This window comes from Alosa sapidissima, chromosome 7 (genome assembly GCF_018492685.1).
Source record: "Alosa sapidissima isolate fAloSap1 chromosome 7, fAloSap1.pri, whole genome shotgun sequence".
Classification (NCBI taxonomy): Eukaryota; Metazoa; Chordata; class Actinopteri; order Clupeiformes; family Clupeidae; genus Alosa; species Alosa sapidissima.
The window spans coordinates 12488291-12501208 of NC_055963.1; the positions used below are offsets into that span (position 1 = coordinate 12488291).

The 12918-nt window shown below is 41.3% G+C and overlaps 1 protein-coding gene across 3 annotated transcripts; it reads left to right on the forward strand.

Moving 5' to 3' along the window:
- The first annotated feature begins 3050 nt into the window (after positions 1–3050).
- Positions 3051–10571, forward strand: LOC121714293 (prostaglandin E synthase 3-like). Of its 3 annotated transcripts, none has more exons than XM_042099583.1 (8): positions 3051–3269; positions 5388–5501; positions 5703–5772; positions 5993–6091; positions 6227–6316; positions 7583–7639; positions 7771–7798; positions 8073–9496. In XM_042099583.1, coding segments are annotated over exons 1-8 (492 nt in total). In that variant the 5' UTR covers positions 3051–3267; the 3' UTR covers positions 8105–9496. The 3 variants fall into 3 exon arrangements, with proteins under 3 accessions (XP_041955517.1, XP_041955515.1, XP_041955516.1); XM_042099581.1 differs by lacking the exon at positions 3051–3269 and adding an exon at positions 4651–4764; XM_042099582.1 differs by lacking the exon at positions 3051–3269 and adding an exon at positions 4654–4764 and having other exon boundaries at positions 9414–10571.
- The last annotated feature ends 2347 nt before the right edge of the window (positions 10572–12918 follow it).

Here is a 12918-nt window from a genome sequence, read left to right on the forward strand (position 1 = left end):
GCTCCTACTAGCTGCAGAGAGACAATCCCCTAGCCGCAAAATCTTCCCGTCTTCCTGTAGGCTGTCACAAGCCAAGGTGGGCGAGGCCATGAATAATCAGTTTCCCATCGGCGTCATTGGGAAGGGCTCTTTCTGATTCACTTGTTTTTCCGTGTATTTTCTTTCATTGGTTAATGCGGGCAATGGGGGTAGAAGATCATTTTCATGTGCAGCATGCATATGCAACTTGGAGTGAGCTGTAGTATTTCGAAAGTAACAAGTATTAAACGGTTTCTCAGTGAATGAGACCTTTAAGGAGCTGGGTTAGCGTGCAGTAGCCTGAAAGTTGTCGGATCAATTCCTGGCTTCCACTGTTATGCCCTTGAGCAAGGCACTTAACCCCAAGTTGCTCCGGGGACAATGTGATCCCTTCTAATATAGCTGACATACAGTATGTAAGTGACTTTTGTCAAGAAGTGTCTGCTAAATGTAATGTACATGTACACTCTTTTGCAAGAACCATTTTCACGGTCGCCACAAAATCCAGGATACATGGGTGTCCACCAAGTATGAAATTGTGGAGTGTCTGGATGGAATTGGCACACACTGTAAGATCAGGCCGTATGGGGAGGAGGGCCCCCTTAAGACCATGCCTGTTCCCACCAGTCAACTCTGCAAGTACTCTGCAGAGAGTAGTGCGCTCAGCTGAACGTACTATAAGAACTCAACTCCCTGCTCTACAAGATATCTATTCCAGAAGAGTACTCCTAAGAGCCCAAAAGATTCTGAAGGACTCTTCTCATCCTAACAATGGATTATTCCTACCGCTGAAATCATGAAGACGCCTATGTAGTCACAAAGCCAGAACTGAGAGACTCAGGAGAAGTTTTTATCCCCAGGCCATCCGAACTCTGAACTCACACTATACTGACTTTGCACACATTCACTCCTCAGCACTCTCAAACATTTCCCAACTCTGAACTCACACTATACTGACTTTGCACTCATTCACTCCTCAGCACTCATGACCCCCCCCACACACACACCTACAAGACTTGTAGCACTTAAACATCCCTCTCCCTATGCTACAGACCTTTTATTAATTTTCTTATTTCATCACACGTCAAAACACACACACACACACACACACACACACACATATCTGACTTTCTCCAACTTTTGCACATCTCCATAGAACTTTTTATTTATTTATTACTTTGATTTCTCCTCCATCTACCCATGTCCTTGATTGCCTAGCCTTTCTGCCACCCCACCCCCATCCCCAACACACACACAAAAAACACACACACTTACATCACTGTCATCACCTCACATACATACAGCACACTGCTTGCTACAGTAAGCCTCCTCTACATACTTGCTGCACACTGCCCCCCCCCCTCTCCCTACATACACAGCACATTGTCTTCAGGATCTTCTCCTGAACATACTTACACATCCTCTACATACTTACAGCACACTGCCCCCACCTACCCACACACAGTCACTGCTCGACTCCCCTCCCGCCCACACACACATCTTCACTGTCATCACTCACATACATCATACCTACAGTACTCTGCTTGCAATAGTAAGTCCCTTCACCATACTTGCAGTACACTGCCCCCCCCCCCAACTTCTCCAACACCCATATTGCACACTGCCCTCTCCCCACATACACAGCACACTATCCCATCTCCCCTGTCATCCCCCCAACACACACACCAAGACCCCTGGCAGTTGGGTTAGCCCCTTGAGCCGTGGATCTGCCCAAGGTTTCTTCCTTGGTAAGGGAGTTTTTCCTTGCCCCTGTTGCTCTTGGGTGCTCCTTGTTGGTGCCCCCCCCCCAATCCCAATCCTCCCCCACCTTTCTTATGCAGCCCTTGCCACTTTATCTACTAAACCCCCCCCCCCCCATAAATGCACAAATAGGCTGACACCAGACATAATTTCACTGCATTTCTTCCTTCCAGTAACTATATGCATGTGACAATAAACTTCCTTGTATCTTGTATCCTTGTATCTGTGGTTTCTCTGTCTGTTTGTTTGTTTGTAACTTATATCCGTGGTTTGTCTGTTTGTTTGTACCTTATATTCTTATGTTTGTTAATTTTGCCTACTGCTACTTAACTACTCATGCCTATGACACCTAGTGGTGTACTGTGTTGCCTGTACTATTATAGATTATTTCCAAGACAAATAGACAAATTTCTCTTAAGGTAGACAATAGAATGACATGGCAGGTTAAGGAAAACATCAAGAAAAGCAAATATTAAGAAATCGTTTTTGACATAGGCAACAAGCATGGAGGTGTTTTTACACTTTTCAGACACTCAAAGTTTGAAAACTATGGATATTGTTTTAGAACCAACAACCTTTCTACATTATCTGCTGGTTTTGTGTGCAAAAAGTGGAATTAATTGCCAAAAAATGAGAAGAAAATGTGAAAATCACTTTTCGGACTAGATATAATCGCTTATTTTAAAACATACAGATAAAAACACTAAAGATCGTGAAAATTTGAAGACAAACAAAATCTTGTTCCTTAGACTCTATATTAGCAAAATATGCAAATAAATCAATTTTTACATGAAAATCTAGCGGGAGCCTATTTTCCTAACACAACTTTGGAGTTGCTCTCACGAGAACTCTGGATTTCCAGGGTATGAGTCCGAGTCAAGTTCGAGTCAATAGGGGGATTCGACTTCGTCTTAAGCTGACAGCATAACGTGATTAGCTCTGATACGTTTTTAACCATGATGACATATGCACAGTTCCGGTTTGAAAACATCAGAAAGTTGAATCCCCCTAATCAGAGCTCAAGTCCAAGTTAAGTCACAAGTCCCTAAATTGAGCTAAAGACTCGGACTGGAGTCATGGACTCGAATACTAAGACTGGCCTGCACTATCAACTTCATTCTACTTGAGCAAACCAAACACTCTCGAACGGCTTTTCACATCAAAGCCAAGTTAAGTTTCTGTTCAGTTGTTTTACTGTCTATGGGAGTGACCTATGAGTGACACAGGTCGGTTGAGCATCATGTGGAACCACAGGCTCTAGAAACGTCGAGCGCGAGACTCGGAGCAAAGCTGCGTCATTCCGCGCGAGATCCATAGGAAAGACACGCGAGGCTAGTGACTTGGTGGTTTTCATTTAGCGTCAACCAGGTACCTTTCCTTCCTGCTACACTAACAGTTGTGGCACGCTGTAACGAGATTATCAGAAGAGGACTTCAACTGGCACAACATTAGTCGGGAAAAAAGCAGTACAAGAGAAAAGTGATAGAAATGTAAGTTGGGTCGCGAACATTGAAGGAGGTTGAAATGATGTTAGCTTACTGAAGCTAACGCTAACTCACATCCTCCAATGCCGGGTTTTGTCCAGTTTCGTGGAATTAACTTAACTTTATGATAACTGCCAATTAATTAATATATTACGATCACTTGTTTGAACAGCTTGAGGTGTACAATAGCAGCTATATCTGTAACTCAACCCATGTATGACGGCAAACGGTACAAAAATATAACCGAACATTCTTATGAGCTGGGCCCTCATTCTGAAGTGACATTAGCTAACGTTAGCTACATGCAACCAGGTAGGCTAGCGCTTTTTAGTGAACTCATTATGCCTTCCACTAATGTACTAATAGCTGCCTAATGGATAGTGGATTTGGTACAAGTACAACATTTCATGTGACTGCGTTTTCTGTGTATATGGAAATAATTCTGTCAACACTTAGCTGGGCAATATTCGATTTGATCACGTGGATAAAAACCATTACTGGCAACTTACGCTAACGTTAACGTTAACGCCAGCTAACATAGCAGGATATTGACTGGGTCCGAAGCTGTATCGAGTTAGCATTTGTTTTCTTACTTGTTTGTTATTTTGTGTGTTGTGGTTTTAATCATCACTTACACAAAAGTGTCTACAAGATTAGTTGGTTTTGAATTGACAAACAAGCATGCATTCATGCATTACGTTACTATGCTATGACCAGAGAAGATTAACGTTACCCTTGCAAACAACAGGTCTGCAAGCTATCGGTTAGATACCTATTGCTATTTTAATTACATTTTTAACATCACTTATTAAACATTATCTAAGAAGTTGTAAAACAATGTCTAGGATGATGATTATTATTACAGCTAGGTTTCAGTTAAACGTAGTTAACCGATTGTGTATTTCCAGTTACACTAACAGTGAGATTAATAGCGTCACGTTAACATGTCTAGCTAACCGGTGAAATGTGAGCCTCTTTGGGATATTGCAATGCATGTAAGTTGCAGTCTGTTGCATCCCCCTGTTGCATCCCAAGTTCTCGACATGTAACTGTATATAGTATTATGCCATTTGTTAACATACAAGGTAAGATCATGGGCATGTCCCTGAACTAAAATGTATTGAGATTTTGGTATGATCGTGTCTTGAATTGTGTTGCGGCACGATTGACTATGTAGCGTAGCCGTAGCAGTATATTCTTATGTTTATATCTTGCATAGTCATCATGCTCAAAGGTCCTTGATTGCTCCGCTTCAACCCTCTCTGGTCATGCCCAAAGATTTTAGAGCAGAGCGTTCTAGAATCTTTGGGCATGCTAGGTTAGTGGCTGTTGTCTTGGTAACGCCAACTGTTGGCTAAATCATTTTGTCTGCCTCACGTGCATCTAGCATCGCCAGCAGGGGGTACATGTCAGTGGAGATGAGCAGACTTTTGGAATGTAGATGGTCAATGTTAGATGCCTTTAAAGCTTTTTGCCTTGCAGTCAGTCCATGTTGTATTAAGTAAGTATAAGTATATACTCTTTTGATCCTGTGAGGGAAATTTGGTCTCTGCATTTATCCCAATCCGTAAATTAGTGAAACACAGTGAACACAGTGAGGTGAAGCACACACTAATCCCGGCGGAGTGAGCTGCCTTCAACAACAGCGGCGCTCGGGGAGCAGTGAGGAGTTAGGTGCCTTGCTCAAGGGCACTTCAGCTGTGCCTACTGGTCGGGGTTCGAACCGACAACCCTCCGGTTATAAGTCCGAAGCGCTAACCAGTAGGCCATGGCTGCCCCACAATTTACCCCATATCAGCATTGTGAGGAGCAACTTAACATTTTCTGTTGGAGTAAAATGCATCCCAACAAGCATTGTTTTTGGAAGCTTGTTACAGTGGTAGGTTATGTTATGCTATTCCAATATAATATAAGCTCATAGGGTTGTCTTGGCTTTCTGTATAGCCCCTTTATGTGTCTATCCTAACAGACTCCAAATCTTGCATGAGTTGAGATCGACTTTAACATGTAGGCTAAAGGGTAACCCTGATGTTTTAGATCACACCATGCCATTCAGTTTGGTGGAGGAAAAAAAAATTCAAACTTGACTCAAACTTTGTCCCCCTCTCTTGTGCTATTCAACAGGCAGTCAGCCAGTGCTAAGTGGTATGACAGAAGGGATGCAGTCTTTGTGGAATTTTGTGTAGAAGACACTAAAGATCTCCAAGTAAAATTCGAGCCATCAAAACTTATTTTCAGGTAAGCTTTGGTTTTCAGTTATCCATTTGATATATTGCGTAATGTTCTGTCCATTTGTATTATTGAACCTATTTCACTATATTATTCTATTCCATCGGTTGTTATGAAGTGCAGTAAGTAGGCTATTGATCAACTATACCTTTGACTAAACGTGTGTGCCAGTAATCATCAATATATTTTTGTTTCACTCTGTTTTTGAAGCTGTGTTGGGGGAACAGATAACGCTAAACACCTAAATGAAGTTGATCTCTTTGGGGCGATTGACCCAAATGTAAGTATGATTGCAGTATTTTATAATGTCCTGTTGTGGAAATAGCCAATATTACTGTACTAAATACTACATTGGCAATCCAACCATGTTGGGTGTCCTTTTTACCGTTATGTAATAGAAGTTTGTGATGTTAATTGATGTATTGATTAAATGCTGTTTGTTTGCAGGTTACAGGGTCTGTTCATTTTTGTCATTGAATTGTACTTGAATATCGTTTTAGGACTCAAAGCACAAGCGCACAGACAGGTCTGTGTTGTGTTGTCTACGGAAGTCTGAGGTTGGGAAGTCATGGCCTCGATTAACAAAAGAAAAGGCAAAGGTCAGATAGATATGCATGTCATATCTGAGATGTAACTTGTATATAATGTTTTCAGACTTGCCCTTTTGCCTTGAATTACATTCATACAGAGAAACATAACTTTGAAACAAACCTCCATCTGTTTTGGTATCTCAGCTCAATTGGCTCAGTGTGGACTTCAATAACTGGAAAGACTGGGAAGATGACTCGGATGAAGAATTCTCCAATTACGATCGCTTCTCAGAGGTGCGGACTTCACTGCTTCCCCCTAGTCATATCTGTGGTGATGCAAACCGAATGTCCACTATTTGAGAAGAAATTAGCTTAAAACTTTGACACTCAATAGTACTGCACACCACAATTGACTGTTCGCAAAAGCCACGCCCCCTAGTTATTATTACTACGCCCATCAAACTCAGACCGGAGTTGTCTAGAAATTCAATGGTAGTTGTTAATTTACTGTCTGTAAAAGTTACAGCACAAGAGGCTCTTTTATAGAGCCACGGACCTAAATTCATTTACAATCATTTACAATCTGTTGAAAGACTGCAGTATGACATGGAGACACATGTATAAAAAATCATATCTAGCTTTGTTGGGTGACAAGCTTAATGATTCACTGATATTAATATTAGCTTTGCTAGATAGACTTGCATGCATGTTACAAGGACACTGGGCCATGTCATGTAAGGAACATGATGCTGCTAAAAAACGGAAACATAGCCTACATTGCAGAGCCACTTCAACTTTATTATTTTATGGTGAATAAATGTTACACTACTGTGCACACAGCCCCATGCTTCTCTGACGTGTTGAAGCTAGCACGTTATTAGCAGCGGTTAGCTAACTATGCTAACGTTAGTTATATACAAGTCTCCTCCAAGTGACAATCATTTTATACACAATGCTGGCAATGCTGAAAACAATTAACATCCTTATTTATCTTACTTACATTGAGTTGACTGTGTGGCTTAATCCACAGATGTGGTGGAGCACTGTTTCGTTATGGTTTGCTAAGGAGTAATGTTAACCCTTTGCTTAAAATAGTGGCGAGAATTTAATCTAGAATTTAACATAATTGCAGAAAACTTAATCAAGATTGAAAGGCATTTTTCTGTGTATCGGTGTTGCGCTAATCCTACATATGTCATTTGACTGTCCTTTTCAACTCATATCACTATAAAATCTCATAAAACCGGACAAATATCAAGGCTCCCAATACATTTCTATGGAGCCATAAGGTGAAGTTGACGGGCCATGTCTGCCTGCACGGAGCTACTGTACTGTCATTGGCTCATCTGCGTTCAATGGGCAGGGTTTTGCGAACGGTCAATTGGCCAATGCCAGTCTAATTATTATTCATGCAAGATGTGATATGCAAGTTCTTATGTCATTGGACAGAGAAGAGGAAGAGCAGAGAGAGCTCTTATTCTTAATGTTTTAAGTTCACTTTCATATTTGTTAATGAATTGTTAGGAATATTCGTCAATGATTTGTTGGTTTCACCTGCAGATGATGAACAGCATGGGAGGGGAAGATGATCTACCAGATGTGGATCCTGCAGATGATGTAAGGCCCTTCTAATTTAAATATGAAATATTACGATATGATGCATCACAACACCACGTTTTCTGCATCATATCCATCTGTGTTGGGAATGTGAACAATGTTAAGTGTCTTTGTGAAATCTACCCCCACAGGAGGACTCTGCCGATAGTGATGATGAAAGTAAGTTCACCGTATCATGATTTTCACTGTTTGACGATGCAATATATATCACTATACAGGGGTTACGATTCCATATATTGCGATACTATATGTACAACGATATATTGTGACTATTTTATCTAATTTTAGAAACATTGTGATTGTATAAGGAATGGTACAGCAGCAATAAAGCTATTAAGTCAACAACATTCATATAGCAAGGTGGTGTGGTGTGGCTAAATAACGTGATGCATAGAGAGTGACTAGGAGAGAGTGACACAATGCTGATCAACAGATAGAGGCTGGAAGAAGGAAGCTGCAGATTAAAGCAGAGTTTGAATTGTTGGTCATTGAATAAAGCAGCAACTTCCCGGACTACAGCTGTATCTTGTGTTCGACTGTTGCCCTCTACCAGCCTGACGTTGACGTTGAGGTGAAAGGCGTTAGCCCTGCCGTTCCTGTCTTATAACTTCGGTCCTGCTATGGTCTGGACCTGAATCTGGAAAGGACCAGTTATTTCTCTAACATTTACAAAATTTCATTTTGTTTACTTTTCCTCAACTACCACAGTGACGTGTAGATCTACACTGACACCAGTGCACACAGTATAAACGATATAAATGCTAAACTTGTATGCCACTTGCATGGGTCAGGTAAAGTTGTTGTAGATTCAACGCAGATCCACAAATCCTGCTAGGATTATGTTCTTACAGTTAGAGGTGCAGGACTGAATTAAGTGTACCAGTGGCACATGAAGGCAATTGAAAGTGCACCGCTACACTGCTACCTGTAGGGGAAACAGTGGGTATTGCAAAATAAAATATTGTGCAATAAGTGTATCTTTTATTTTTTCTTACACCCTACCTTTTACTGTGTTTTCCAGAACCGTAGTGTCATTCTGTTCACCAGCCAGCAGCATAATACAGTTACATTCAAACCAAGATGCCACTGATCGCAAAGTTACTTTGCTGTTCTGAGTGCATAGATCTCATTTGTAGATTCACCAGACAGCCAAGATGGGGCCTCGTATGAACATGCAGAGAAGCTTCCTGTTGTTGAAGTTAAAATAGTTAATTTCCTTCAGTACAGTTAATGGAGTATTAACAAACTGTTTTTTGTTAATACTCCATTAACAAAATTGTTTTTATGTAATGGACTCATTCACCATTTGTGTGTCCATGACTTGGGGAAATGAAGCATACATGTTTACTGCATGTTTTTTTTTTGTTGTTGAGCAGTGTTTGCATTTGTATTAACTCTGCATTAGGAAAGGCAGTACTGCAATTAGTCATTCAAATAAAATGGCAACTGATTGTGCAAACACTGTGTTTGCTGAACCTCCATGTTCATAAAAGTGGTGTTTAGTGGGTTGCAGAGTGAGAAAGCAATAATTCACAGTGGGCAAAGAGTGCACCAACAAGCCATTCTCAGTGTGTAAGACGCATACTTCTCAATTGCAAATATCTTTACTGTCTGCCATTTCAGACATAATCACTAGCTTATGGTACGTCTGTTCCCTGACTCAGTGAGCTCAAACTAACATACATGGCTCCACAAAACACTATTTAGTCAGATCAGAATACACAGATGCCTGTTCAAAACTCCATAAATGACATTGTTCTTTTCTTCTCTGCAGAGATGCCTGACCTGGAGTGAAGGAAGTCATGATGAAGTCTGTGTAATACTTGGAAGCAAGGACTGTCACATAATGTCAATTGGTAAAAAAAAAAAAAAAGATTAGGGTATCCATTGTTAGCCATATACAAAAGAAACCGAAACATTGCAATTTTTTTTTTTTTTTTAAAGCAGCTGTTCTCCTATCTCTTTTTGAAGATCTGCGTGGGGCAGAGCTTACTGTGTATTGATGTGCAGGGCTGCCTCTGAAGTCTTGGCAGTTCCCGCGCCTATCTGTTCAAATTCGCACGGACAATATAGTTTCCATGGCGTGTTGTGGGGTCATAGTTATTGTCCATTAAACTTAACAAAAGTGGTTGCAGTGGGCTCCTGCACAAGTCTTACTCCCTCTTCTCTGTTCCATATCAGTGAGTGCGTACTCTGTGAGCTTGCCATTGGTCTCGCAATTGATGGAGTCAAAATTTTGGCAAAGAAAATATTTTAATTCACTTTTTAATTGCCCCTCAACACTCTTTCCCACCTACTCTGTGATGCAGGCTGTAAATTATTTTTTGTTAATTTATGAATTGAAAGGTATTTGTTTTTTGCAAGTGAGACTGTCATTTCCTTCAGTGTGGATGATGTCCACAATCGCTCCGTGGTGTACCAGGCCATGAATGAAAATGCTTGATTTGTGTGTATGCTGGTCAGGTTCTATTGGTACCGCCCTTGAATCACTTTTGACAAAGGGGTATCTCTACCCCTTGAAGTAAATCCATGTACATAAGATATATTGCAAATACATATTACTGTCTGTACAAACTATTGAATGGTTCCAAGTTAATGGCTATGACTCTGTTCTGTTTTCATAACACCTAAAAGTGTAGCAGGCATCAAAACACTGATTGCTTCCAATATATGATGAATATAAGATGAAATGGCTAAAGACATGCGTCAAACAGCTGGGCAGAACAAAAGAAACCAAGAAAAGGATGACACCAATAGATGACCAAAATTGTATTTGCACTCGGAATATCAATGCAAGTGTGAGCAAAGCAAGATTACACTTATTACTGTATCCTGTGCTGACCTGTCTCAGCGGAGTTAAGAATTTTAGTTAAATGCAGTGAGGATTTTTTTGTCTACCTATTTCTAATAAACTTGTCTCAAACTAAGAAAACTTGTGTCGAATTTCTTATTTTTAAACTTGAGGTGTACTTTTTCTTTTATTTTCTTATAACATTTATGGATGCCTGCAATAGGACATGCTGTATACCATGATTCACAGCAACGTGTGAAATGAGGGATGGAACTCCGGATTAATCAGTTTACTACAAAAAGAAGATCGTTATCAAGAACATGCTTCATGCCCTAATCTACATTCCAGAGCGTTGCATATTTGGCTTGCATCTTGCACTGCGGTGCATAAATTGGTTATTTTTAAAGACAGAAACCACATTTTAGCGAGATAAGTGTTCTAGCAGTCTGCCAAAAATAACTGATTACATATTTTGCTAAATTGTGCTGCTTATTAAATTGGGCCAACAATGCGTACGGCAGCCAATCCATGTGTAAACATTGTGATGATACAAAAGCCATTCAGTATTGACAAATACAATCGGCCACTTCAGAGGACTGCACTCAAAAAATGACCACTAATAACTTTAAGACTTTTTTTACTATGTGCAAACGACTAATGTCTGCATCAGCTCCTGTTCTGTGAGCTCCGACCACCTGGGGAAGGACTGGAGTGCAATGGAATCCCTTTTAATATTTATTCACTTTCTATTTTTACGCAATTTGCTCTTTGCGCAATTCTTTTTTTTTGGCAGAAAACCATAAGCGCAAATAACTTGCTGGACCCCCTGCAGTAACTCTGAGGGCCCCTTGAGGGGTCATGGACCCCCTGTCGAAGATATCTCAACTGGAGGGAATGGTGTTTAATCACCACAAGATGGCGCTAAATTATTCCAGCCGAGTTATGTAAGATGTCCGTTGGCTTGTGGCCATCAGCTAGGCTACATTCAGAGAGAGTTATTGACATGAAAGAATTTCCTGCTCTGGTGGGAACATAAAACCTTACATGATTCACAATACGCTGCATTTGTCATTCAAGCTATCAGATATCAGGAGTCCTAAATCCTATGTAGGCTACAGCCAAAGATGCATTAGGTGGTCTTTACTGCCTCAAAAATAGACATGAAATAATATGGGGCGATTTGTCTTTTGCAAGTGGCAGGGGGAATCTTCATTCTAAAAAATAAAGGTGTGTCTGGGGCCAGTCTATCTCTGAGTTCCACATCTGATCTAGTTATGGTTCACAGGTGTGAGGCATGTTGGGATTCTGGTTTGGATTTTTTTTTTTTTGTGGGCGGGAGCTTGTGTTGGTGTCAGCAGTCTGCAGGAGCAATGATAGAAAAGTCCCCACGCAAGCGGGTTTGGTGAGCCGTCCCCGCGCTGCAGGTTTACACCCACAAAAGGGGGCTTACCAGCTCTGGGGAAGCCAGGAGAGAGTTGTAATCCGCCCCACAATAGACACACACAAATTGCCCAACTAGTTAATTCTGGACCTAGTCTGCTTTACTCTCCGATCGGCAGAGTTCTATTTTAGTCCAAAGTGTCATGAGGGAATCGCCATCTGACAAAAGTGGAACTTGAATGAAAGTGTAGGTTATGTGCTTGCCTGCTGGGCACACTGAAATTCACACTTTTCATTGGTGGCATAAGCCTATATGATGAGAGACTTTGAACGGCCATATGTTGCCTTATCTGGAATATGAAACATGAACCTGCTTAAAGACTGATTATTGTGTAACATTATACCCCCAGGGCTTTTAATAGACTATTGTGCATTTTCCCCTCCCCATCTTAGTCCGATTTTGCCTGTCCCTGTCTACCATATCATTTGGTCTCTCTACTGATACATCATTCTGACGAGGGCTAGACAAGTACAAGTACATCAAGCCTTCCAGTACTACACATTAGTGCAGTTTCTGCAGAGACCTGCACACTCTCTCTGATGCACACAGCTTTTCCCCAGTCTAGAGAGGACACCAGATGTATGATGGTAATGTTTAATTGGTAAATAGGGGAAAAAGACGAGGGATTGAGGGATTGTTCAATGCACTCTCGAGCAAGCCCCTGTAACACAAACAGATCAAAGAAAGCAAACAGAAATTGTTGCTGCCAGCATTTTGTTGCGCTGCCCTTGAAAAGGGTGAAAAAGCGTGAGCACAGCAGTATCTTTTCAGCGGCCGGCCACGGCCACGGCCTTGTGATGCTCCAATGAAGAGGCTCAATGGCCCGGGCCCTGCAGTCCCCTCCTCCTCTCCAAACATGGATTTTCCAGAGCTTATTTGGCCTCAGCCCGCTAGCCTCGCCAGCCGTCACAATGCAAAACCTCTGCCTAATCAATTCTGCACAGAACAAACTCGCACTGCCTCGAGTGGCTGCGGCGATAGTTGGGGGAAAAGGACCTAGAGCTAGTGTGGAATGCCCACTGTGTGCCATTTTAGTTGCTGCTATGG